This window comes from Haemaphysalis longicornis, unplaced genomic scaffold (assembly GCF_048455015.1).
Source record: "Haemaphysalis longicornis isolate Haplotype H1 unplaced genomic scaffold, Haemaphysalis longicornis Haplotype H1 scaffold_10, whole genome shotgun sequence".
Classification (NCBI taxonomy): domain Eukaryota; kingdom Metazoa; phylum Arthropoda; class Arachnida; order Ixodida; family Ixodidae; genus Haemaphysalis; species Haemaphysalis longicornis.
Genome location: NW_027526204.1, coordinates 38,996,137 through 39,022,759, shown reverse-complemented (window position 1 = coordinate 39,022,759; position 26,623 = coordinate 38,996,137). Strand labels below are relative to the sequence as shown.

The 26,623-nt window shown below is 44.7% G+C and overlaps 1 protein-coding gene across 2 annotated transcripts in view; it reads left to right on the top strand.

The window, feature by feature from the left end:
• LOC144158390 (ATP-binding cassette sub-family C member 2-like) overlaps positions 1-26,623 on the top strand; it is a 147,633-nt gene that overhangs the window by 74,512 nt on the left and 46,498 nt on the right. For both annotated transcript variants that reach the window (XM_077689261.1, XM_077689260.1), the window contains 6 exons: positions 1,336-1,593; positions 5,928-6,131; positions 9,383-9,529; positions 19,297-19,390; positions 21,212-21,405; positions 23,220-23,396. In XM_077689261.1, coding sequence (XP_077545387.1) covers positions 1,336-1,593; positions 5,928-6,131; positions 9,383-9,529; positions 19,297-19,390; positions 21,212-21,405; positions 23,220-23,396 — 1,074 coding nt within the window. The remainder of the gene's footprint in view (positions 1-1,335; positions 1,594-5,927; positions 6,132-9,382; positions 9,530-19,296; positions 19,391-21,211; positions 21,406-23,219; positions 23,397-26,623) is intronic.

Sequence of the window (26,623 nt, the reverse complement as noted above, 5' to 3'; positions counted from 1 at the left end):
CTTCCAGGCACTCATAACCGGGTGTCAATGTGATACGAACTGCCATCATTGTATCTAGAAGAATGATTTCAATAGTCTAGGTATTCTGCCTGCAGGTAAAAGTGTAATGGCGTTTCGAAGGTTAGTAATCATGCCTAAGTTAATATTTGTTAAATCCGATAAGCGGAATACCGACGTTTTCGGTGGTCCTTAGATGTGGAAGGTTGAGGACTGCCTTATATGATGCCCTGATGAAGGTGCTTATTTTGTTTCACTTCGTGTCGGATCATTTCTGTAGTGGCAGGCTGCGCGATACGCCTCGCACGTTGAGTGCTTGCCATTTTTATTGCTCTGTTTCTTGCTTTTCCCTTATTTACGTGTATTACAGGGGGCCAAATGCGTAAAGACTTTTTATGTTTTGCTGATTGTGATATCTACTCTGCGTCTTCAATGCAAAGCCATGCCCACATGTTTTATATGTGCGTCCTTTCGGACGATATCCTCAAACATTTTAGAGTGATTTTCGAACTGGCCACGTTGCAGCATCTATCATTTTCCGCACAGAGCTCGCAGCGTGACAAAGCAGCGAAACGTCTGAAAAGATATTTAAAAGTTGTGTAAATTTGCACCCTATGCCAGCTTTTACTTCCTATTAGGAGACGTTTTTTTTATTTTCTGGTCTTATTCTTACTACATTCTTCCAACGACGTTATTATAGTAACCTAATCCAAATAAATGCCTTAATGTAATATAAGAAGTGGAGGTCAAGCGGGAGCGCAGAAATGCTGAAATGGCTAAGCCAGGGGAAGAATGTGTTGGCCAGTCGTCGGTTCGCGTGTATGAAAAGAACAGTGTACATTGCGATTGGAAGCATTACTGCTCCCACTTGTAGGAAGAATGTCTGTGTATGTTCCAATGCCCGTTGTGGGCAAGTCTTGTTTTCTTACCTTGTACACATACGTGGAATGTGCATTTTTCGTATCACACATACTTTGTATAAACGTTTTGGCTGAGTGGGAGATATTCTAGAGGAAGCGTTATCCAATTAAACCGAAGAGAATTTCATTATTAAGAGAATAACAGAAATGAAACCGTTGCGACGTCGTATTCCAAACGACGGTGCCTAGAAGTACCATGCAGATAAATGTACTCGTAGAAACTTCTGTTTTCGTTTTGATCATTTCGTTATTACTAGAGACGGCAATATTAAATGTGTTGGTGAACAAGGGGCTACTCGCAAATACTAAAAAACCGTTTTCCCGGCGGATTTCCCATGCTCATATTGTGCCCCAAAACTTCCCCACAAGCAGACACTTGTTTACGTCTTCTCACAAGTTTTTCGTGTCATCCACGCAGGTGATGGTATACTCGGCTGCAGCCCGCGCCTCATTCTCGGACGGCTACATCATGTCCGTAATTAGCGTGGACTGTGGTACTCTCGGTTTCAGTGCCCAGCTGGTCTTGCCGCCTCTGGCCGGGCTAATGTCTATGCCACTCGTGCTCTACATGCTGAGCACTCGTGTGGGCTTCTGGCCAGGGCTGGGATGCGGGTCACTATTGCTCCTCGCTCTTGGGGGCTTCTGGGTCGCAGTGGCAGTATTCCAATTTCTCCAGGTGAGCTGACGCTTGCAGCTATTTTTCTGTAGAACAACACTGTTTTACAGCATAAAACGTTCTCGAGCAGCGAAGTTTTGCGAGGAACTCTAAACCTATTTTGCCCGAGCTCTGGCCAAACGGCAGTTAAACTGTTGAAGTTATTGAAAACCTACGTACCTGCTACCTGCTTTCTTGCTGCATCCAACGACGGATAGTGAGCTTCGCCCAATGAAATTTTGAATGGCTAAAGTTGCCGGTAATAGCGAGTCCGTTTTCTGTGGCAGCGATTTCAATTCCAACGTAATAATTTGTAAAGTGAGCTTGAAAGGTATACAATATAGCCAATCTAGAGGAGACTAGATTCTGGCTATGAAATAGGAAGAAAAGTGCAGTTCACACGAGAGAATTGTTCTTCTGACACAAGGAAGTCAACGCCAGTATTGAAACTCTAGATTCAGATGAATCGATTGTTACCCGAAGGAACCCCTCGGCAAGAACATGGAGTAAAGATTATCTACAGAAGGAAATTTGACGATGTTTTATAGAGTTAAATTTTAAAACGCAGCGTTCATAAAACGTGAGTGCTCACAAATATACCTTCCTGAGTCAATTTTCTGGAAACATTGAATTGCACAAGCAATATCTTTAAATTCGTTGTCGAACTTGGACGCAGTCGATCGCGATTATAGTTGCACAAACTTACGCTACTGAAACCTACACGATGACTTCGAAAATACGCATGGCTTAAGACAGATTAATGCCAAGCGAATGCAGACATTAGAACGACAACATGCAATGCCTAGTTCTTTATAGAAGCTACAAAGTGCCAGACCGAAGTCATCACTACCATTCCCTACCATCACTACCAAATGAACATTTTTTTTATGGTAACGCAACCAAACCATTCGAGCCCATCGGCTGCATCCGTAGCACTTGGCTCTTCTCGGTGTGAGCCACTTACTGCAAAAAATAGGGTGAACGTGCAGCAGTGCTACGAAGGCTAGACATAGACATAGTTGGACCTACGCACATCACTAGAGCATGTAGCCTGAGTAATGTTTGTAGGATCGTAAATAGGGCCCGTGAGGATAATAAAGTTTACATGCGCACCGCTGTGACATGTCGCAGGAGTTTGCCCTAGCTCGTAATAATTACAAAAAAATAGCGATAATATGGTAGCCCTTGCGCGAAGGGCTTGTCGCGAAGGTAGTGTTGTCCATACACCTGGAATGCTTCAGTAACACTTCCTACTTGAAGGGAAAGACAACCATTGGTGCACGACTAAGTAAGAGGAGCATGAATGCAAACATTTTTTTGTGCAATGGTTGCTGCATTAGAAAGATGTTTCCTGAATATCCAGGTTTTTGCCTATATGGAACGCCGGCGGGTTTTGATCATGCGTTTTTTTTCTTTATTGTTCAGACATCCTTCCCACCCCAAATACCTCATCATGCTTTCTATGAGTGCAGCAGGGGTTCGTGCCAGGCCATTTATTTAATGAACCTACAGATCTTGTGGTCGATCATGCGAAACCGAGAAAGCTTATTAATGTGTCTCTATCTGGCTACAAGCCTAGCACGTTTATTTACGTATTTTCCCTCAATATTGTTGCAGTGATTCTGTAGAACTTCCGGCTTGAGCCCAATGTTAACTTATACACAGCTTCTGCCTTCGTACGCTGAATAAGGGCTATTATATAATGGCGATAGCAATAATTAGAGTTAAAGTCTTTTTCAAAACAACATTACTTAGGTTACATTTCCTGAAATTACTTGCGGATCAACATATTTTTATTCGGTAAGGGCAATCATTAAATGACAAAAACTCCTTTTGAGGAGTGTCGTGCTCACAGCCCCGCAACGAAATTCGGTAACAAAAAACACTAGGTTCCTGTAAAATAAAATTAAAACGAAAAGTAGGTTTCAGCCAGCCCAAACCAGCAATAACAAATACAAAAAGGTGGAAGAATTTTAAATGCAAAATAAAACATTGCAGGAACGATGGCAACATTATTTCATTGTCACTACCTCTGCACACAATAAAATATTAGATGTGCAACTGATTTTATTCATTTTATGCCTCACGTGTAAAGCGGCCATGCAGAGATCATACAAGGTCATTTTATTTGAAAGATTTCACGTTTTATTGTGCTTCCGAAGCTTGTCCGGCAGCAAGTGATGCCGTATTCACTGAGGAATTAATCAATTTATGCTAAAATTTTCACTATCCCGCCAAATCGTGTGCTGCCGAGACGTCTGCTACGAAGTCATGAGTGCGCGTACTCAAACAAACTTCCACTGCGTCATTCGGCTCTGCAGCCTAGCTGGTTGTCTGTCCTCCGAGATGGCGCTACTGTACCCAGCCACGGACCGTTGTCGGCCGTTGCTTTGTTATCGACAATATTTGCACCTGGCTTGTTTTCGCTACTGCAGAAAATAATCGTTTAGTGAAACATTGGGTATCCTCGACAAACAGGGTTACATAAGACAGTGTCGCTCATGCCGATAGACATGTGTCCAGTAAGACAACTCTGAAGCGCCGGACTGCTGTGCAGCTAAATAAAGCATTGTGCGCTCAGTACCAACAGCATAGCGCATCGGTACTTCTGTACTTACGTGGAGTTTCATAACTTTTGTTGTTTACTGCACCATTCTTACAGCTGTAAAATTAATATGCATTTCATTTAAACTCAAATAGCTCGGTCGACAAGTATTAAGCCCTGACTAATTCGCCTTTGCTTATGCGAGCCTGAACCAATAGCACAGCTGGGCATATGACATCAAAGGTGTTGCGAGAAATTAGCTAGTCGGTCGCGTGGCTCTTTCCTTTGTTCCAATTTATATAGCTTATTTGAGAGTAGCGTGCGTTAAAAGTGGTGTAAGTCTTATTCTAACGAGGGTATCTTTCGAATAAACCAAACTTGTGCTTTGTCTTGCTGGCGCCTTTAGCATCTTTTAACGCATCTTTGTTGCATCCATTTTAAGGGACTATTTCGTGAGAAAAATGTGAAGATGGTCGCTCAAAGAGGAATGCAGAATACGGGATGCAGAATATTGCGATGCAAGAAAGTTCGCAGTGAAAAAATGACGACCGAATAAATTCCCACGTGGCTATCCCAAATAACATAATTATATAACTAAGACCTCTAAGCAGTATGAGGCCTCCCCAATGACCAGGATCCCTGTCGGTCCTGGATAGAATATTGTTAATATCCTCTCCAGCTGGCAATGTATATTGGCTATGTACAGGAAATTCCAGAAACCTATCCCGACAGAGCAAAAACTGAAATATTTCTCGTTTCAGTTATTTTTTTTGCCAGAACAGCGCATTGATTACGCGCACAGAAAGCATCTTACAGTCTGAAATACTCAGTATATAACAGTAGAACAAAGGTTATTTGCTGCTTTCTTATCATTTTTAACGCGATGCCTCTGATATGCGTCCTTTAGCTCGGCATGGTAAATATTTTGTATACTTTGGTGCTTGACGTTTCAGTTGGCATTCAAAATGAATATTGAAGCAATAATTCAGTTCTCACGCTTGTGCACACAAATATCTCATTTGCACCCAATGGTTTGCCGAAGTAAATTCACTTATTCGAAGTGACGGAAACGACGACACAATGCGACTAAAGTTACTCGGCGAATTGGTTGCTCCTTTTTTTGCACCTTGAACGTAAAATAGCGTTCAAATTACTAAAAGGCACTCAAGGTTTTCTTGCTTCCTCATGAGAAAAGCACGCCCTCTCTTGGTTCTTCGTCCCAAAAATACTCCGCGTGCAAAACGTATTTGAGCCCCTTACGTTTCATAAAGCTTTGGTTTCTCAGAAACGTTCTCTGATGTGTAGCGTGAGGTTCTCTCCGATATATATTTTTAGGTCAGGGTACATCACAGTGGTTGCGTTGGCTCGCCCCTCAGACGAAAAAATATGCGGGCCATTGCCTCCGGTTGTGCTGGGAGCTGATGAGCCGGCGCCACGCATGTTACTAATTCATGTGGTACCTTAATTGTATCTACAGCAGCGTTTAGTTATGATACAAGGTCTTCATATACGACTTAACGTACCCCGCGAACGGCCTTCTCGTTAACCCCACCAAAGAAACTTTCATTACAACTTTGAAACTTGTGTATTCACAGTGTGTACGTATATAGAATTGATGATTCGAATGGTGTTTTGTTTCGTGGTGGCCAGAATTTTACAAAAATCTGACTTTCTGCACATTGCCAGAGGCTTCCGGAATCAATCCGGAAGCTTCTGTAATGTCCTATTAAATAGCATAAAAACTGCTACGACACGGAGCGTCGTACTACATCCTGAAATAACATTTTGCTTCTGGTTTGATCACTTGCAGAAGCGAAGTATGAAGATGCGAGATGAGCGATTAAACCGGATGCTGGATCTTCTTAATTGCATACGTACGGTGAAAATGTACGCCTGGGAGCGCAACCACCTCGAGAGCCTCAAGCGAAATAGAGAACAAGAGCTCAAATACGTGCTCTCACTGAACGTTGTCAGTGGGATTATTGACGCCCTTTATAGTGCATTCGGCTCTCTGGTAAGCTAATGCATCTCGATATAGTCCTTCACCCAGAAAATTCCTACATACTAGCCACGGATACATTGCATGATCATTGAGTGCGTCTTTCTCAATGCCAGTTATGAAATGTGTGTTTTCAGAGCTCTGTTGCATGAATAAACCAAAGATTCGGAATCGCTTTCCCGGTCGCATCATCCTACGATGATGCAATGCTGTATGGTGGAACCGGAAAGAGCTATGACTAATGGTCTACTCTACATTGTCCTCCAGCCCGTTTGCTTTATGCTGAATGTGATGCTCACATAAGCTATCACTTTTTACTTCGTTTTCTTAGTAGGCCGACCCCTGTCTCCTACTACTAAAAATCCCCACAAAGAATATTGAATAACGACGGCACCTGCACTGTAAATGTTATCCTATTCTGGTACTCTTCTTTGGAAAAGGAGTGTAATATAGGCCGACTGGTAGACATTGACGCAGGTGTAGTTCATTTTGTTGTGACAGCGAGTCACTAAACGAGGACAATAGAGTGCACGAATCAGGCGCAAAGCTAAAGTTTGCAAGACGCGTTTAAAATGTATAGACGTAGTAATGTCATCGGGATTTGAAGTACAAATGAAAAAAAAACGCCCTCTATAGCGACGATGCGATGTCCGGGATAGCTAAATGGCTGCTTCTTTTTGAGTGCAGGGCAATTCCGCAATGTTTAGTTGTCCTTACAAAGCACAAAGCTTCCATGGCCTCTCGTACTTAATGATTTTTGTAGGCAAACAAAACGCCGCTACTAAGTTTAGGGGGAAATAATAGTCGAGGTGCGGAGCTCGACTATGTATCGTTTCATGAAGCGCGAGTGAAGTTCGAATTTGAAGCGCGAGTGTGCACTGTTCCCTCTACAGCGAGCGTCTACACACAAGCCAGTTTCGTCCCTTTCACGAACCACTGAGCATGGTACATATATTCAAGGTGATTTTGTCACACCAGATTACCGGTGCTTACCCGATGCTTCCACCCGTTTGTGTGGCAGGACGTTGGTACTGCAACTTATTGAGAGCAGTCACATTACGTTCACGCGGTTGCAGCCAACTTCTTTGTTAGTGGAATGTGAAAGGCCATGCACGCAAGAAAAAGCCATTCTTTTCTTCTCCTTCTCAGCGCCGGTGTATTGTATTCCTCTTCTCCTCTTCTGCCTAGTGACCTGGCCAAACTACCATTGTAATGCGTTATTACTTGTAGAGCAAGTCGTCGACGAGCAGATCTAGTCATCGCTTTGTGTCATATTTTTTTTTCCAGGTGCGATAGTGGTTTTGAGGGCACCCACTGTAACACTGCAGCAGACGTGAGAGGTTCCTGAATCCTCTTTCGGTGGCGTCTGGTGTCACTACATTCAAATAAGAATAAAAATGAATACCGGCACCCTCCGTGCGGTGCACCTAGTATGCTGGAAAACGGTCCCACAAGTCGGTTTGTATCACGAGTACAAAAATGTGGAACGTACTTCATTACCACTGGGCACCAATCACTATAAATTAATGAAAGCCCCCCAGCACAGGAATCTCGACGTTGTCAAGTTACCCGACATTGTCGGGAAATGCGAGACTATTAGAGTTCTGACTAGAGCCCACTCCTGTGGTCGAGGGGTAAAACATTCGTCTCGTAATTGGGAGGTACCAAGTTCGAATCTTGGGCCACCGAATACCCATCTGTTTCTTCAAACGGTAGAAGCGTCCGTGCGATCAGCCGGCCACCACCAGATGCTATTGAGGCCATCTTGAAGGTCCATCGGGCACCTTCGGGCAGGGTCTGGCTCCGCTACGTACTCACTGCTAAGCATGTAGCGCTAGGGAAATTAGCCGAATTTGTGGGAAAAAGTTACGATCACTTCGGTAAGTGGAAGGGGCCGTAACTTTTATCGCAGCAATGGCTCGTAAATACAGCACTCGCCACGTACACGAAAGGCACCGGGTTCAGATCCGCGTAACGCCAGGCACCCACTTGTTTTATTATTTGGAACCACGTCCCTGGTCCTGCGTGGAAACTTGAAAGAAGATTGACGCCTGGAAAGCTACATTTCCCGTTTACGAGGGGTCCCCTAACTCTTGTCTATCTGGCGTAGCCTCCAGCCAACCACAGCACCACATTGCCGAAAAGTGAAACCGCACCGGCGGCTGTCCTGCCACGGGCAGTCATTGAGTTGAGCGTGTTTCGTGTTTCATTTTGCTCAACGAAAATCGAAATAATATTCTTGGTCCTTGGGGGCGGTGGGCACCTACAGTAAAATGGGTGCAAGCGATTTCCTCGCCTGGCGCTAGACCCTTGTACGGGACTACGCCACTTGGTAATTTCACCGGCCGCCTTGTAAGGGAAGGCGCCCCTGTGGCATTGGGAAGGGCCAAAAAAATGAGCTGTTTCAAGTTGATTTTTATCTGTGCCTGGCGTCGCTCATAACTCGGCACATCGAAATAGAGAGGAGGAACATGCAAGGCCAAGAACTGTAAGGGAAGTGGCGTAATACTGACAGAGTCGGCGTGCGGTTGACGGCATCAGTGTGCGATCTAGCGATAAGATGGCCCGACCAAAGAAAAGCCAAATTAGAGATAGTGATAACCACTAGCTCCGCTGTTTTCTCAGTTTGCGCATCTAAATTGCGAAAGTATGAAGTTGGCCGAATTCTTTTTCAAATTTTTTTCGATCGAATAGTTTTGAGAGTGATAAGTTGTAAGGCTAAATTGTCGAAATAGGCTAATATTTTGCTTTGAATATTGCGCAGCTGCGATACCAGTTTCTAACAATGAGTTTTGGGGCAGCACAGTCGTTAACGGTTGAATAGCCTTAACACCATGATTTCAAGTACTGAAACACGCGGCGATTCGCTGAGGTTCAGTATAGACTGCTTCTATGGTAAAACAAACTTAAGAAAAAGATTAAACTGCGGGGAAAAGGTATGGTCAAGGAGAGAAGGATGTAATGACGGTTACAAACATCCAATTAACACGGTGGTCCTTGTGTCTTTCTACCTGCAGTTGTCAGCTTTTTTCTGTGCAGCTAGCCTAACAAGTCCTTCTAAAAGCATATTATAAAGGGTTTTAAAACCGCCAGTGCAGAATTGCTGCATAAGTTATAAACCGAACAAAAGTCAACCTAACCAAAAAATTACACACATCCCAACATAATTGACCGCTCGTCGCCGGGGCGCTTGAAGTGTTACAGGTACTTGTTTGCAGTCTTGGGTTTATAACCGGTGATGTTAAAATGAATGTACGCCTTCGCAGTTGATCATCGTGATGTACGGGACACTGTCCCTTGTGGATCCAACACGAATACTATCGGCTGCTGAATCCTTCTCGAGCGTGTACCTGCTTTCGATAATTGAAACCTTCTGTGTTGGCATCAATCTGCTAATGAGGACATTGAATGCGGTGAGTACAAAAATTTCGAGGACATTTCTGACTAATGTGTATTGAACGATACGATAGCAATTTCCAAATCTGTGTTCGTGCTTGCGTTTACAGCCGACCATTTTAGCGCATGTTCGGGAGCTTCAGATAACTTCCTTGCGTAAAGTACTGAACCCAGCAGCAGCCGTTCCAGGAGCAGTTATCATAACCCATTTGTCCGAGTTCTTTTGCTGCTATGTACAGAAACTTTTGTTGCTTTGCAGGCAACATTATTGGACCTATGACGCCCTGGAGCCGAATGAACAGTTTATACACCATGTCAAAATTGGCAGAGACCCAGATCAGGAAGTTAAAAAAAGTTAGATATTGAAATGAATTTGTTGAATTGAATTGAATTTTTATTCCAAAGCGTATATACATGGTGATCGGAATTAAGGCGACATGTTTTTTTTTTAAATAGGCCATTAGATTTACGTGAAGACCACCTGTACAGGGAGGTTATGCAACCAGGGTGGACACATAATTCTGTAGTAAATATCGATGTCAGTGGCCTAATTATGTAAAATTTAATAATTAAGTTTTCAGTGTCTGTAGAGGCATGTCTGTATTGAAAAGTTGGACACATTTTTTTTTTCTAAGCAGTTTCATTTGCAGAATATTCCAGCGCATCCATACTCCGAGATATCGAACTGCGAAGTTTAATTGTCGTTCGCATGATTACGCATGCTAAACAGCGAAAACCAGCCCAAAGCTCCTGCCTTTTTTTCTGTGTTCCGATAGCGGTTCCAAGTGCTGCAGATTGCTATAACACCAGCCAAGACTGAAAGGGTGCCGGTTATCACTTTTGGCTATGCCCCCCTCCCTTTTTAAACTAAACACCGCACACAGCAGGCACGCCACAAAAGGAAGGAGCTTCGCGCCGGTCTTTACTGTCAAGCATGCGGGATCATGCAAACGAGAATTAAACTTTGGTGATCGATATCTCAGAGCACAGATGTGCTACAATTCTTTCAAATGAAACTGCGTAGAAACACGATTGCGTCCAACTTTTTAGTACAAAAATGCCTGCTTACTGCAGCCAGTAAAAAGGTAATTAATAAATTAAGTAATTAAGCCACCGACATCAATAATTACCACAAAATTATATGTCCCCCGGGGCGATCAACCTCTCTGTAGAGGTGGTGTTCACGTAAATTAAAGCGCCTGAGTTTTAAAAAAACTCTCGACTTGACTTTGATCACCCTGTATAAAACGTGATGGGTACAAAAGCAGTACAGTTATGTACAAAACAGTAAACTACAAAAATGGGTAATTTTATGCCACAGCTGCCCAAGACGCATGCTGATTTAAGTCGTACGCTTTCACGCATTGATTTGTCTAGGAACGCGTGGATGAATGCTATGATCTGATGTCGAAAACAGAGACGGGATTGCGAGCGGAAACCGTTTCTTCCGCTGAGCTCTTACTGGTGGGCAAGCGATTAGTTGCGACCACGTGGGAGTGGATAATATGCACGCCAATGTCAAGAGTTAGGCGTTCTTTAGGTTTAAAACTTCGAAAGATTTTGAGGAGATTAGATGCACGTTCATTTTGTGGGTGCAGAAAATCATTAGTTGCGTCATTGGGGACTTAAAAGTAAATATTGACTATTTTTTTTAAGTGTGCGCGCCGAACTTAACATCAATGCAAACTTAAAAAGCATCGATAAAGCTATTTGCTACTCATTGGATGTGTAACATCGTGTCAGATCTTTGCTCAGTGCCTCAGATTGTGCGCACTCAATTTTTGGGGCGAAGCACCTCAGGGGTCGGGCTGCCGGCGTCTCATGTAGTCACGGTACTACAAAATCGGGATACTCGTTTAACAACGCCTCCCGATAGAACTTTTCATCTCCATGGGCAAATATGCGCACCAAAAGAGCACAGCGGGACACTCGTTTTCAACACCTCCCGCTAGAACGCTTCATCTTCAAAGACACGAGACTTTTACAGAAAAGCTGTATACCCATAACCCCTCACCATTTCATTTCTGAGAGCAAGGCCAAAGCGCCACTGTCTAAGACGCCGAGCACTGACCATGGAAACCTCTTTATTAACTCCGTCATAATTTCGAAACCGCATCACTCATTGAGAGGCCAACAGAGAAACCACAAGATTCGCTTATAAACTGCATGCTTTGCCCCTACCGGAATTTTCCATTAATGGATATGGCCTGGTTTCTTTCTGGCCCACTTCCTCTACCGCCTCACTTATTTACGAGGTGATCGAATAAAGTTTTTTTTTTTGGCCAAACGATTGATTTAACGCGCGATTTGCTAAAACGTTGTCGTGTACACCTTAGTGGAGATGTGTTACTGTATTGGGTACCACTTTAAGAGGAATAACAGCATTTTTTTTTCGGGCTTTCATGGAAAGTAAGGCCAGTGGCCAGTGCAGGAAAATAATGAGGGATTCAGATCTAATGAATGTCGTCAAAAAAGAGATAATTTATACATCATTAACACTACGCATACAGTTAGTCGGTAACGGGCCGCATTCTTTGGCATAATTGTTAACGTCGTACACGGTGTCCTGTGGCAGTGATGCTGGGTCAGTATGAGTTTTGGTGTCATGGCTAGAAGGAGTTATTGTAGCAATACGCGAAATTTTGGGGCAGTGCCAATCAGGCGGTTTACGTCTGCTGATGGTGGAAATAGGGGAAGGTGTTTTGCGGTTAATATACTTGCTTATAGTCCTTAGCGTTACACAGGTGTTCTTAAAAAACGTCTTCAGGAGCATTTCGTCTGCTCCGGTTAGGTGCGGAATGCACTGGGGTCACCTCGAGGTGTCAGAGCCTGAAGGAATGACTGTTTGTTGATTACATTTACGGGTAATGACTGCGGCTGCTAGAGAGCATTCTTCATAGAGGCAAGTAAACCACGGTGGTCGAATGAGCACGGCGCAGGAGCGCCATATGCGGCTTTTGTGATAAGCGCCCCCTGTCACGATACGTGAGCTTCAAATGGGACGAGAAGGGACCCGAGGACGAGCAAGGATTTGTTGCGCCTCACCATCATAGTGTTCCCGCACTAAACTAACCGCTAAGGCCACACAGTATCATCATCATCTTCATCTTGTATACGCCCGCTGCAGGGCAAAAGCATCTCCCATAAATTGCCAATTATATTGGTGCTGTGCTAACGGCGACCAATTTATCCCCACAAACGTCGTGACCTAATCAGCCCACATAAGTTTCTGCCGCACTCTCCTACACTTGCGTTCCCACGGCATCCACTCTGTTATCCTTAATGAATAACGGTTATCCTTCCTTCGCATTTCACCGCCTGCCCACCCTGTTCTTCTCATTACATCACCTGCCCACGCGTTCTGTTCTTCATTTCTACTAATACGTCCTTAACACTCGTTTGTTCTCCGACCAATTTCGCTCTCTTCGTATCCCCAACGTTACACCTACCATCTTCTGTTCCATTGCTCGCTCAGTTGCCCCCAGATTTAGTTGAACCCTTTGAGTGAGCCTCCAAGTTTCCGCACCGTAGCTGAGCACCGGCAAGATGCCGCTGTTATACATTTTCCTCTTCAGGGACACAAAGAGACTGCCATTCATTACCTCAGAACGCGTGCCAAATGCACTCCACCTCATTTTTATCCTTTATTATCTCATCCTCATGGTAGGGATCCGGAGTTGCACTTTTCCTAGGAAGATATATTCGCCTACACTTGAACTGCCTCACCATCTATCTCAAACCGCGGTGCTCTGCCGAAGTGATTAAGCATTACCTTAATTTTTTGTAGTATCATTTTGAGGTCTATGATTCTAGCCTGCTTTTCCAGTGTGGCAATCATACTTTGCAATTCGTCTCCAGAGGTACTTAGCAAGAGAACGTCATCATCAAATATCAGGTTATTGAGGTATTTCTGTTAACTCTTACGCCCAGCTGTTCCCAATGCAATGTTCTAATACCTCTTGTAAGCATGTTGTGAATACTATTGGACAGATTTTGTCTCCTTCTGACGTCCTCCCTCATAAGTATTTTACTGCTCTCCTTATCGAGGAATATCATAGCTGTGAACTCATTGTAGATACCATCAAGTATTCTTACGCAATGCCCTTCTACTCTCAGATTCCGCAATGCCCACATTACTGCTGAGGTATCGACAGAATCAGATGCTTTCTTATAATCTGCGAAGGCCATATATATATATATATATGGGTTGAATATACTCCGCGTATTTCGCCATCACCTGATTGATCGTGTGAATACGGTCCATTGTTGAATAGCCTTTAGGAAACCCGGCTCATTTATTGGGTTAGGTGGCAGAAATCGTGCTAACAATTACCTCGGTCAGTACATTGTTGACGACTGACAGTAAGCTTATCGACCCGTAATTTTTCAAGTCCGTCATGCCAACTATATTATCGATTAAGATGAGTTCCCTTTCTTTCTAGATTACGGTACACCCGCGATCGATAGGCATTGCCTATACAGGTTCGCCTAGCACACTTTCCCCGCTATCCATGAAGAGTTCTGCTGTTATGGGATCCTCACCATGTCCTCTGCCCCCTTGCATTTCTTTTAAAGCTGTTTTCTTCTTCTTCGGTTACAGGTAAATTGTCTACCTCCTCTAAACTACTTCCTCGTTTGTTATTGTCCTGTATGTCACGGTTACTGTACAGGTCTCTATTAAACTCCTTGGCTTTTATACGTATTTTATCCATATTTGTGATGGTATTGCCTGGCTTATCTTCCAGTACACACATCTGACTTTGCCTGTGCCTAGACGCCCGTTCACTTCTTTCAGGCTGCCTCCGTTATTACACCGTGCTCATTCCTATTGATATTATACTTCCGTATATCGGCTGTTTTAGGCCTATTGATTAACTTCGAAAGCTCTGCTAGTTCTATTTTGTCAACTGTGGTGGAGATTGCCATGCGTGGCCGTTTCCTTATTTATTTTTTCGTCTGCTGGAAAAAGTTTACAAGTATCACGTCTTTGAATGTTATTTGCGACTTGTATTCCACACTGTTGAAGTTATAACAACACTAACAAAAATATATTTTTCTCTTCGCATACGGCGAGAATCAAAGAGAAGCAGCTCTAAACATTTGTAGAAAGCTCCCCGTATCAAGCTTGAAATGCTCATTGCCTTTTTAATTCGTTCCGTGGCAGCTGCATAGGTAAAATTACACATCTCTATCTCTAGCTCGCTGCCGGAGCTCGGCGTTTACTTCCTTGTGGGGGCTTCGTATCAGAAATAGGCACGTACATTCACCGTGTTTACTCTAACTCGACGGTGCCGCCGATACATTTTCATGCTGCTGCATGCGCATATGGGTCCTGCTCCATTTAACTGCAACATCTGGCCAAGGCAGCACGTGTGCCTTCTCTGCCGTCATCATCTGTGATGAAACGTTCGACTGAAGCGCAGCTGAAAGCACCCGAAGAGGCATTGAAGAGCCACAGAAGAGCCACAGAAATCTGCGCAGACGATCTCGAACAATGCCAACTGTGCAAAGAGAGCCCAAAGCAGAGCCCAAAGCAGTTAACATTTTATTGTGTCATCTGCATCAGCCATACAGCCTTAATCGAGACAGACAGCACATTATTGGCACGCATATTGGCACGCGTATTGGCAGGCATCTTCAGAAGGTACCGCCAAGTTGACTGGTTTAGGTGAAGTGAAAGTATCTTTATAATAACTCTTACTGTTCTATCCGGCGGTTTACAATGTTTTTGTTTCTCGCTCCGCAGATTGAGCAGACAGCAGCAAAGTCCGCTTGCGTCATTGCTTACGTTACAAAAAGTGTTATCACAAACATCGCACTTCCAGCCGGCGTTCAGAGTAGTGCAATCCCACGCGTGAACAAATGCTCTGCTTTGCAGAGAAAATTAAATTTTATGCGATGTAGTTTTTCCTCTAGGCTATCGTCCAGCTCCTCTTAGAAAGTAGTTAGCGTTGCATCATCCCACGGTGCAAGATAAATTTTTAGGTAGGACACAGCTTGTGAAAAAATGAGTGCCCTTCCGCTCTGTGAAGGATAACCAGCGAAGTTGTGTGCAGTCCAAAGAGTGCACGTAAAAAGACAGGTTGGTATCTAACTCGTGATTGAGCATACTTTCCTGTCAATTAGCTGAATCAAACTTGAAAGCATTAGACCTTTATGCTGGTGGTCAAAGATAGGGCTGTCCGTTTCCCCCACGTGTCGTCGGCATCTTACTGTCTCTGCAATGCACTTACCCAAACCGCTCGACCAAGGATACGGTATTCAGTCCGAATCGGGCCGTTAGGTGTCCACATTTAAATTTACAATCAGAAGAATTGGTATGCCCGCTTTGAGCGCGTGAAGCCTGACTCTGCGTGCATGACCCACCCACGTCCCCGCATAAACTAGCAACAAGTGATGTCCGCTGCTGAGGCGGTCAGGACGCCGGCCAAAACATTGCTGCGGGTACCCATGAAGAAGCAAACACAAAAAAAGTTGTAGCTATGCGGCATTTTCATGATGTCCTTCTGCTCTACTGAATTGATATATTATCCTTATTGGATCACGTTGTCATTCTATGCGGACAAGTTGCTCCTCATTTGGACGGGATTCGTAGCTGCTCGACAAGGTTGAACTTCAGGTGGCAACGGCGGCGCCTGCACGTTCCGCGGCAGCGGCATTCGGTTATTTTCAAACCCATTATCGCTGCTCCTCCCCGTGACTCTCCTTTAATTCCCGCTCTTCTTACTATAGGCCAATGACACGCGTCCATTTTATGACAGCTTAAAGTGCGACTGCTGATAATAATGCGAGCGCCAGTATCATCCCACTGCGCCACCTTTGAAAGGGGCATCCGTGGTAGCTTCTGACTTAGTAGTTGTGAAAGAGGCGTTGGTGGTGGGAAGGAGAAGATAGTTCGCGACGGCTGTTAAATAGGCGTCTTCAGAAGAGAAAACTCAGATCCTAGCCATATACGGCTTCGCTGCAAAACGTTGTTTATCTGTTGAAAAGAAGTCCCAAAGCAGACTTTGCTAAAAACTTTTGAGGCAACGCCGTAGAGTTCGTGACGAAGGAAGCTGCCAGGCCACAAGCCCGTCGGATGTTTTAAAAACCGTTCCGCTTTTTGTGGGCCTCGTCAACAGTTTTAATGTTGCCAGAGCTGGTCTCCACGCATTGGGAAACCTCGACGGCCACGCAGGCGATAATTCGGAAAAGGCCGTGCAAGAACATTTTCCCTCGCTTCAGTGCCTGTGGTCGATGGTAAGGGGCCTCATTCAGGGCGTTGTGGGTGGCAAAAAATAGCGCAAGTTTGCAACACTAAACACAGCTCCATTCGTGCCGTGGTAGCGAAGGAGGACCTGCGTAAACGAGATACATGGCTTCCCCCACAAAAAAAAAACACCCCAAGCGCTTCACAAAAGAATAAAATGCCGGTTTAAACAGCCACCAAGGAAAGGCGACAATGCCAACCTTGGTGGGGTGTTCAACAATAGATATATTGGATTGCAGGAGTCCTCCGAAAAACGTGTTTTGATTGGAAAGTATTCCATTTGCGGTTTGCATTTCTCTGAGAGCGCGTGAAAGTGGTTTGCCTACTTCGAAAGCGAGCTTTCGAGAATTTACCGAATAGGTGTGTGATTGCAGACGATGCTGTGCCATTGTCCTTTTCATTACCTACCACACTCTGGTATTTAGTCTCAGCACCTGCAAAAACGACGCATCCGCACGGAACTCTCAGCACATGAACAACAGTCTTTTACTCTACTTAATAGAATCTCATGCTTACGCAGCTTGAGCTGCGTACGTCGTACTAATTGAGTAAGCTGTCACATTCTGCTGTGGAGACGGAGTAATCTCTTCAAAGTCACCGGCGTTTCCCACTCTCCTGAGGAGCTTTTGCGAGGGCCTAGACACTCGTTACACCTCCATAACACCCTTATTTAGGTACGGCGATGCTCACACGTGAGTTTAGTTGGTCCATACTTATTACGGAAAACATTGGCTTTGCATACGTGCTGGTGCTGCTTACAAATCACCGCGCTTCTTCAAAGTCATTGGTAAAGCCATGTGGTGGCGCCACATAGAATCCGAAATGCGGGGACGTCACAATTTCGATCATTCCAAAGCAGCGCAGAGACGAACATAAATGAAGCGAGAAAACCAACCACGGCGGCTCAGCGGCTAAGGAAACGTATTGCGCGGGTCCGATGCCGGCCGCGGTGGCTTCTTTTCGGATGAAGGCGACACGAAAAACGCCCGAGTGTCGAGATTGAGGCGCAGGCTGAAGATTCCGAGGTGGTAAAAATTTTTCCAGGGCAGTCCACTGTGCCGTTCCCGATGGCCCACGGGTAATTTCAGCGAGTTAAACCCCCAAGATAAAATAAAGTAACAAAGAATGCTCACGAAGAATTCGGAGAAATATTATTACAAAGATAATGAACTGGCGAAAAGGCACAAGACGCAAACATGAGTCAGTGAGACAGTGATGACAGTCCATGTATACAAGGAATCCTTGCATCGGTGGCCAAACAAAATCCAGAAGCGAAATGCATGGCTACCATCTAGTACAACACAAGGCTTTGTTTTAGGGCGTGTATATGCAATTTTGCGTTCTAGGGGGCGCGAGAATGGCGTACTCACGCGCTGTTCATATCGAGTGCCAAGAAGTCAGAAGGCTAATATTGCCTGGATACGAGCATGTTAATTGCCAGGAAAAGGTTTAAAATTTCTTATCACTTCTAAAAATAGAAAAATTGTTTTTCTAGGGCACTTGCAGGGCTAGTTTAACATTTCCTGCTTACAAGACTGATGTTAGGCATTATTTCACCATTACCCCAGCAGTACAACATAAAGCTCCTTTTCGGTCTCCCTCCCAAAGTAAATATTTAAACTGTACGCTGTGAGAAGGTCCTCAAAATACGCGACAACTTGCATATGAGTGCACGTATAAAAATACTGGAATGTTTAAGAATTTCCCACAAAGTGACTGCAAAATTCCGTATGAATTTCTGTTGATCCTCTCGAATGTTCTGTTTAACTTCATTGTCGCGCTCGTCACCACTTTGCCAGTACCCTCAACATCACCCTGCGAAGCTGTTTCCGATCGCTAGCCATTCCCAGGAGCACCCCGTTTATTTGTTTTCGAACTTTCCGTAGAACTTCAAGAACGCTCCGTAGAACGTTCACTGCAAGATGTGCCTCCTGGACAGCTCCATCCAACGATCGTTCCACTCTCTATCCATAGCCGCCAGCATTCTAAGCTCGTCCCGTGCTCTAGTCATTGCCATCACCACCTTGTTCGCCTCAATCACCTGCTTGTATTGCACACACGGTGGCAACCTATCTTCCTTTGGCATAACTGTTTTCTTTTCCCAAAGTCTACTGCACCTCGCTCTCTCAGAGAACTCCTTCTAAGTTCCTCCCACATTGCTATTCGTACTTGATAAGCTATCCCAGACTCACGATCGAAGGCTCACGCACTTTTTTTACGATCGTGTGTGCCTCCCAAAAATACTAACGACTTTTCACCTTGAAACCTAAGCCTACTGTTTTCTTTTCCCAAAGTCTACTGCACCTCGCTCTCTCAGAGAACTCCTTCTAAGTTCCTCCCACATTGCTATTCGTACTTGATAAGCTATCCCAGACTCACGCTCGAAGGCTCACGCACTTTTTTTTACGATCGTGTGTGCCTCCCAAAAGTACTAACGACTTTTCACCTTGAAACCTTAGCCTAAACGAAGACAGCCTCGTACTGTTGTCATATTGACTGTGGTTGAACCTGAATGGTCTGCCTTTTTTGTGTCAGACGGGAATCTCAGCCAACCGGGTGATAACTCTGTGCACAGCTGAAGAAGCTATAGAGGACGAAGTGGAAACAGCTGATTCTTGTGGTGAAAAAGGTATGAGTTTCCGTCTCATTCGTGTTTGTCCATAAGATCTTGCCAAACACTGGCGACGCTTTATATCTCATCGGGTGGTTGTAGGGTCGCGCGGTAAAGATTTTTATTACTCTCAATGTTGGCAGACGCTTTGGTTTCTTCGGGTTATATATCTATGTAGTGTGACCTCTACAGGTAGTATCTCAAATTCATTGACTCAACGGCGAAAAAGTTAAAATGTTCTGTTTTCGCAAACACCGCCATATTTCATAGCATTTATAATAAATGACAAAGTCGTGATATTTTATGTGTTGTTGCCTCCGTACCATTAGGCATGATTGCTGCTTGGTTAATGGACAACACATCGCATAGTTTGGAATGCCAAATCGCACAAAAAGACCCAATACTGCTGAGGTTTGGTGTTTTACTTCAAATGTATAATCTTGTTTTACCACTGTAAAACAGAGAAAGCACCCCGAACCGAGTGGTAGGAATAATAATATGATCTCTGTAATTCTTCTGCAGCCTATTATAACTACAATAAAGAATCAACACTCATAGTGGCAGAATTTCAGCCGGTAGAAGCAATTGTTCATGAGCTACTTCATAAGGAACCGGTATTTCTCTATTACCTGTAAGAACACGCGCACGGCTATACTGTCGTCAGGAAGACTGCTGCGCATACATTTCACACAGGCGATTACCATGCGCCTTGCCCATAAAAGCAGATTTCGACTATGAAGAGAGACCTCCGTTCTTTTGCTTTGAAGTATGTGAGGTATCATTTACGACGTCTGCATAATTGTTAGTGCGTTCTCTGACGCCAAAGAAGTGACAGCACCGCTGTTCTTAAATCCTATTTATTTCCCTGCACCTTTTGGCACAGCTGGCGGGATGAAAAGCGGCCGGGCATTAGCTATACGTAAGGAATCTTTGGATAGGAAGCAATCCTCATCGCCTCAAATCAGTTGCAAACAGGTGACTGCCTGTGAATGTCTCTTTTCTGTACGAGTTTCTTTATAGTCTCATAAATGTATTCACTCGTCAGTTTCTCTGAATGCACTATTCAATGCTGTTTCGCGGTTTTCTCTTCGGAAATAGTTTGCATTTTCTCTATTACAGACTTATTCTCTACAACGTGAGTAGAATAGCAACTCTAGCGAAAACAAAAAGAGAAACGTTCTGAGCATCCAAGAAAAAAAAAACATTGAGAGTTGGTACAGAGAACTACCTCTAAACGCCCGAGGGAATCATACCTTTTTTTTGTTTATGAAAGTTACGACCATATGTTCCGGGAAACATTTTTGGTATTCATTCCTTGTGCCAACGCTTTTCCGTTTATTTCATTAAAATCACTGCATCTGCCGAAACTTGTGTAGCGTATGCAATTCTCAATAATGCGGGAGGAGGAATTATGAAGTTGAAAACTTGCCCTTTTGTACAGCCCGGACAAGGTGAGTTGCAAGCAAAAAACATACATTTCCCGACGGTCAATCACCACACGTTTGAATAAACAAAATGATTGGAAGGTCCTTGCTTCGAAGTTGAAACTTTAGTGCTATGATATCCGCCGTAGCTTACACAACTGTCAGTTTTTAACCTTAATGGGCGCCCTCTCTTTGTAATAGGAATCGTTGTTTTCCTTACATAAAAAATGCTCTTTTAAATATAAACCGAATTCAACAATGGCCAGCTGATCAGAAATGTCTTGACCCTCATGGGGAAGTTAAAAAGCCTAAGCGTCTCAGAAGGTATCTACTGCGGCTTCTGCCTTTAGGCCACAGTGATCCCCTCGGTTGAAATAAAATTCCGCTGTTGTAACCAACCTGCACCGCTGTCCAGGTGAGGTGTACCTACAAGACTGCACCTTCACGAGATCAAGTGATGACAGCGCTCCGGCTCTCAAAGGAATCAATCTGAGCGTGACTCCAGGCTCTCTCGTGGCGATCGTAGGGTTCGTGGGAAGCGGCAAGTCCACACTACTCGCCGCCATCTTGGGAGACCTGCACCGAACTGACGGCTCCGTCCGCATACGCGTGAGTGCTGCATGCGCTAATGAGGAGCTCAGCAATAAATGTTTCACAGCACAGTGGATTCGGCATTGTTTCCCCGCAATACAAAGCTTCGACGCAGCAGTACTATGTGTTGCTTTATTTTTGTAGGCGTAATACGCAATACGCCCCAGAAGACTGGAGGTGACTATGGCTCAAGCTGTGGAACCCTTAGTAATGTTTATTCTTTCCGACGTGGGTTTCGTTAGTGACTAATGAAGCCGCCATTTATGAGAACAGTCCTGTTTTTCAGCCGCGACTAGTAACATTTTGCTACGGCTATTTTCTTCTGATCTCAATTAGTCGGCTTGAAAACTCAGCTTTCCAAGAAATGAGATCCCGGTGCAGATCCACCTGAATTTAAGATTCGAGTGCCGTTGTATAAAACATGGTTTAATTTTTGCTATTTCCTGCAACTTTTAAATGCGGCCAATTAAAACCTACCCCGGCGGGTATGTTTCTTGATAATATCAGTAAATTCCAAACTCTTGGTACACTCTCAGATGGTTGCAAGGAAACGGACCCCTTAATTGCAGTAAACAAAACACATCTTAAGTGTGATTGCTGTGTGTTTAATCCATGGGGTCAATGTACCGGCGCGGCCAGAGTCACGGCTGCTGATAACAGCTGCACGACCGTTTGAGCTGCAGATAAGACATCCCACCTGCGTTCGCAAACCTAGGTTAGAAAGTGCGGCGAAAGTACATGGTTGCGGCGGCCGCCGCCTACGAACGCATCCCCCGGTAAACAGGGCTAGACACGTGCATATACCATCCAAAGTCTAGGCAGAACTAACTTCTCAAAAATGGTTTATTGATACAAAGAGATGGCATGTACCTACATACGGCGTTTAGAAAAACCATCGAATTATTCTTCCTGCGACTTGCTAACAAATAATTAAGGAACTTCAAGTGGGAGTTCAGCCGGCACATCGCTTTCGTCTTCCGACTCACAGAAGTCTTCTTTGCCAACATGGTCACCACTCGCGGACCGCCTCATCGCGGCCTTTATGAACCTGGCTGCAACTGCTTTTGTAGAATTGGAGTCCCAAGAGTCGGAGCCCCATTTGGCCACTTCTCCAAACGTCGCGCGTCTCTTGCGTGCGGTCGTATATCAACACAATAAAGGTGTCATGGCAGACGGAAGTGACGCGAACGGAAGCGATCCGAAAATCGAAACTTATCCGCAAGCTGTTATTTTAAAAATTAGCAGCACGTCTACCTTTTACCTCATTCAGAGTAAATCTCTAACCATTTATAAGCTGCATTTTGTTTTGTCAACTTAGTTTGATGTTACTTTGAATTTATTTCGAACTGTAGTTACTGCGCATGCAGGAAGTGGCTCGCGGTTGTCGCAGGCCATTATTATTGTTTGTGACTGGAAAAAGCCGCAAATTCTTTGGTTTAACGTCCCTAAGCGACATATGGGCTATGCGAAATGCCCTAGCGTTGGGCTTCGGATTAATTTAGACCATACAGCTGTGTCTCTTAACGTGCACTGGCCACGCGCGGCCGCCGCGAACCGGATTTATTTCATGCATAGGTCGCACCGGTAGAGAAGACGCACCAACGAAAATTACAGAAAAAAAACGCGGCTTATGCACCGGAAACTACGTTGACAAAGAATACAATTGCACACTGCACGCTTCACCCCTTCCCATGTTTCTCGTTAGTAGAGGTGTCCTGGGAATTTTTTATCCTGCTAATCTTCTCCGGAATGACCCCATCTTCGCCTTTTTCCTTCTTCAGCCTTGTTCATGTGGAAATGTACAGCAAACAGATAATGTTTTGTGCTTACAGGGAAACATCGGTTATGTTCCTCAAGTAGCAACGGTGTTTAACGCGACGCTCCGCGACAACATTCTTTTTGGTAAAGAGTACGACCCCGGGCTCTACAGACGAGTCCTTGATGTCTGTGACCTGTTCAAGGACATTGCCACATTACCCGCCGGGGACTTGACGGAGATTGGAGAGAGGGTGAGTGGGCTTACATTGTCCCTTAAGGAAGTAGGAGAGGCGTGGCATGGGTTACTCTGTCGTAATTTCCCCGAATAATTTTTTAAAATTTTTTTACCACATAGGTTCCATTTGCTCTGGTAAACTAGAATTCTGCACAGTGTTTCGAGTGTCACAGGTGTGGAAATAAAGCAGTAACGGATGCAGTAATCAATACAGATTCGATTGCTTAATTTCGCTGAAAGTATTTACCAGGAAAATAGTCGCCCTACCCTTACACTGATGTTGATATGAACAGCAAGATGATTATTTGGGCCACACTGAATTTCCCGCTACAGTCATGCTCCTCTGTGGCAGCGGAAGCCTTAGTTAAGAGCTAGGGAAAATATGCGCTGTATTCTAAGCTTGTTAATTTTTCCGGCTTTGCAAACTCTTTTACTCGCGTTGTTAGATTAAACAAACGATTCGTTCCGGTAGTTTTTTTGGCGCAGAAGTACAGCGACGTTCGTCTATTTTGAAGTTATCTCCCTTCATGCATTCATATTGTTTTTTCTGTTTGAGCTAACGAACATTTCCTGGCATTTCCTGGTTACTTTTTACATATTAAAGGACTTAAGCTTTTAAAATATACAGCATGCTTTTACGACATTTTTACTCTGTTTAGCTTAGTAGAGTAGAGTTTAGCTTGCGTTTTTCTTTACTTAGAAAATATTTGAGTTGGTGAACGCAATTTAGAGTGACTTAAGGGTTCCCTGCAACACTCTTCGAATCACTTCCACTGAACCTGGGATATCTTAAAGGGACACTGAAGTGATTTGTAAACAATGCGGGATTACGAGCGCAAACTGTAGTCCGGAGTCCCTGGCCCCTGTTTCGACCACTCTGTGCGCGTTTACGCGAATTTATTTAGTAGAAAAATCAATTCGAAAATGTTGTCCTCCTCTCTTTACGCTCGCCCATTTTCTGTGGCGTTTTCGTGTGACGTCAGCAGGAGAGGAGCTGACAATTGGCTGCGCTACTGCACGGCTCGCCGACCTTCCGCGAACGAGTCAGCCGGCCCACCGTTTAGTCCGCCGGCCACCAACGGGTCGTCGCAATTCGCTCGATCAGTTAAAACTAAGCCACAACACGTTTGGGAATGGAAGAATGCGCCTTTATTTACTTCGTTAGTTTGTACACTGTATCTAGCTCCAAGTCAAGGTCGCTTCACACAAGCGCTGCACAAGCGCACATGCGACGCTTCGCTGACTGGTACGCCAGTAGGAAAATATAAGGCCTCTTGAATGTGAGAAGAGTGAGCGAAGTCAATATAGGTACTAAGGAAATAAAATCAACTGATATTTTTACCGTACAGCGTAAAACTAGGGTGCGGGAAGCACTTTTTTGCGCTGGGCGAACAAGCAGAGCGGTCAGCAGCACGACTACGCATCTGCGAACGCTTTCCCGTCTACGAAATGCAATTGCTAGACGTGAGCAGAGTCGTTCAAAGCATCGAAGGACTCTGACGTGAGCTATTGTGGAAACTCGGGGGACGCTCACTGCACGAGCGCAATACAACAAATAGTCACCTAAGCTGCTTGAAATACTAAAACGAAATAAAAGTGTAAACTGGTTATACATTACATACCTTATCTTTTCCATCGCCGCCAGCGCCCGCCTGTGGCCTAGTCGTCTTCGTCTGGGGTGTTGGGTATGTCATCGCAAGTGTTTTGCCAGTCACAAGTTCGAATCGCCGCGGGTACATGCTTTTTTTTTATGAGTTAACTTTTTCGTTTTTCGCCGATGTTTTCTATACTGAGTTCACCTTTATTTGGGCCGCTACGTTAATTGCTCCACGAACTAGTCCACAGAACTCACGCAGGCTGGCATTGCCGCGCTAGCGAGTTTTCGTTGGCGTGCTGTTGCCATAAGCATCGACTGCTTGCGGGCAGTGGGCACAGGCCAGAATCAACAGACCCTTGGCATGGTGCGAACACGCTTTTTGCGATACAGGCATGAGCGAGGCAAGCTCCAAATATGGGGGAAAAGCGCATGCATTTGAGCGTCTGCGGGGACGCGGAGGGCGTTCATGCACTGCTTAGGCCTAAGATAGTGAATGCTACGATTCCAAGCCGTCCTGGGAGGCTTATCTTATGCGTTTTACAGCCGACAACATGGCAGAAGCGCGGTACTACGATAACTGGGATATTGAGAACGCCCATCAAACGACGCGATCGAATGTCAAACCTGTTGTTTTACAGACCGAAACCGAAACCGAAACTTGTTTGATTGCTAACCTTGGGCATCGTCCAATCACGGCGCCCCCTCCTCCCAGCGTCACAGCTTAGTTTGTGCGGCCGCCGCAAACCGCGCATGGTAGTTTTTCTTCTTTCGCGCTTTGTAAAATATTTACCGATTTGTCAACCGGATAAACGATGAAAAGTGTGCTAATTTGAGCCAGTCTACACAGTGCAAGCAAAGACGGGAGCTTGACAAATTCACTTCGGTGTCCCTTTAACATTGGACTACACGGCAAGTATTTTCTGGGTCATCTCAAATATCTCGGCATATCTCAAAGTGTGGCAAATATGCGTGAAAGGGAGGATATTTGTATAGGCAAACATGTCAGTAAAGAGAAGCGTAGGGAAGAGCACTGGTGCTAAGGGTATGTTTCTTGCTTGAGAACAGGCGCATTGTCACAACACGCATTTCACGTCCTTATTATGATCACACAGCTCATAGTAAGTCCTTACTGTGCCTGCCTTGTGCATAACAACACTCGTGCAGCAAGGAAGCGATTAATGACAGGTATTGCTTTTCCGGTGGAAATACGTGTAATTTTTACATGGCAATGTCAGATTTCGCCCCTAGGTACTCTACAGGCGCGCCGACTGTTGGATGTAACAGGGAGCGCCACGACGGACGCTGCGGGAATCTTGCGGCACATGCACAATTAGTAGCAGAGGCCGAGACAACTGGCCGTCACCTGCCACGGTTCCGGCATAGGCCTCCACAATAGAGTCAGCGAACTTATCGAGGCCCACTTAAAGAGCCAGTACGAAAGACTATCACGATCATCCGCAGGGAGACACATACTCCAAGAGTTCTCTATTGGACACCACACAAACTACACACACCTCTATCCTATACCACCACTCATCCACGCAAGGCTAATAATAAAACCACTACCACGCAACATGCACCCCGAACATCATATAGCCAGGAGAAAAAAACGGACTGAAGCACTCCACAAAATACACAGCAGTAAC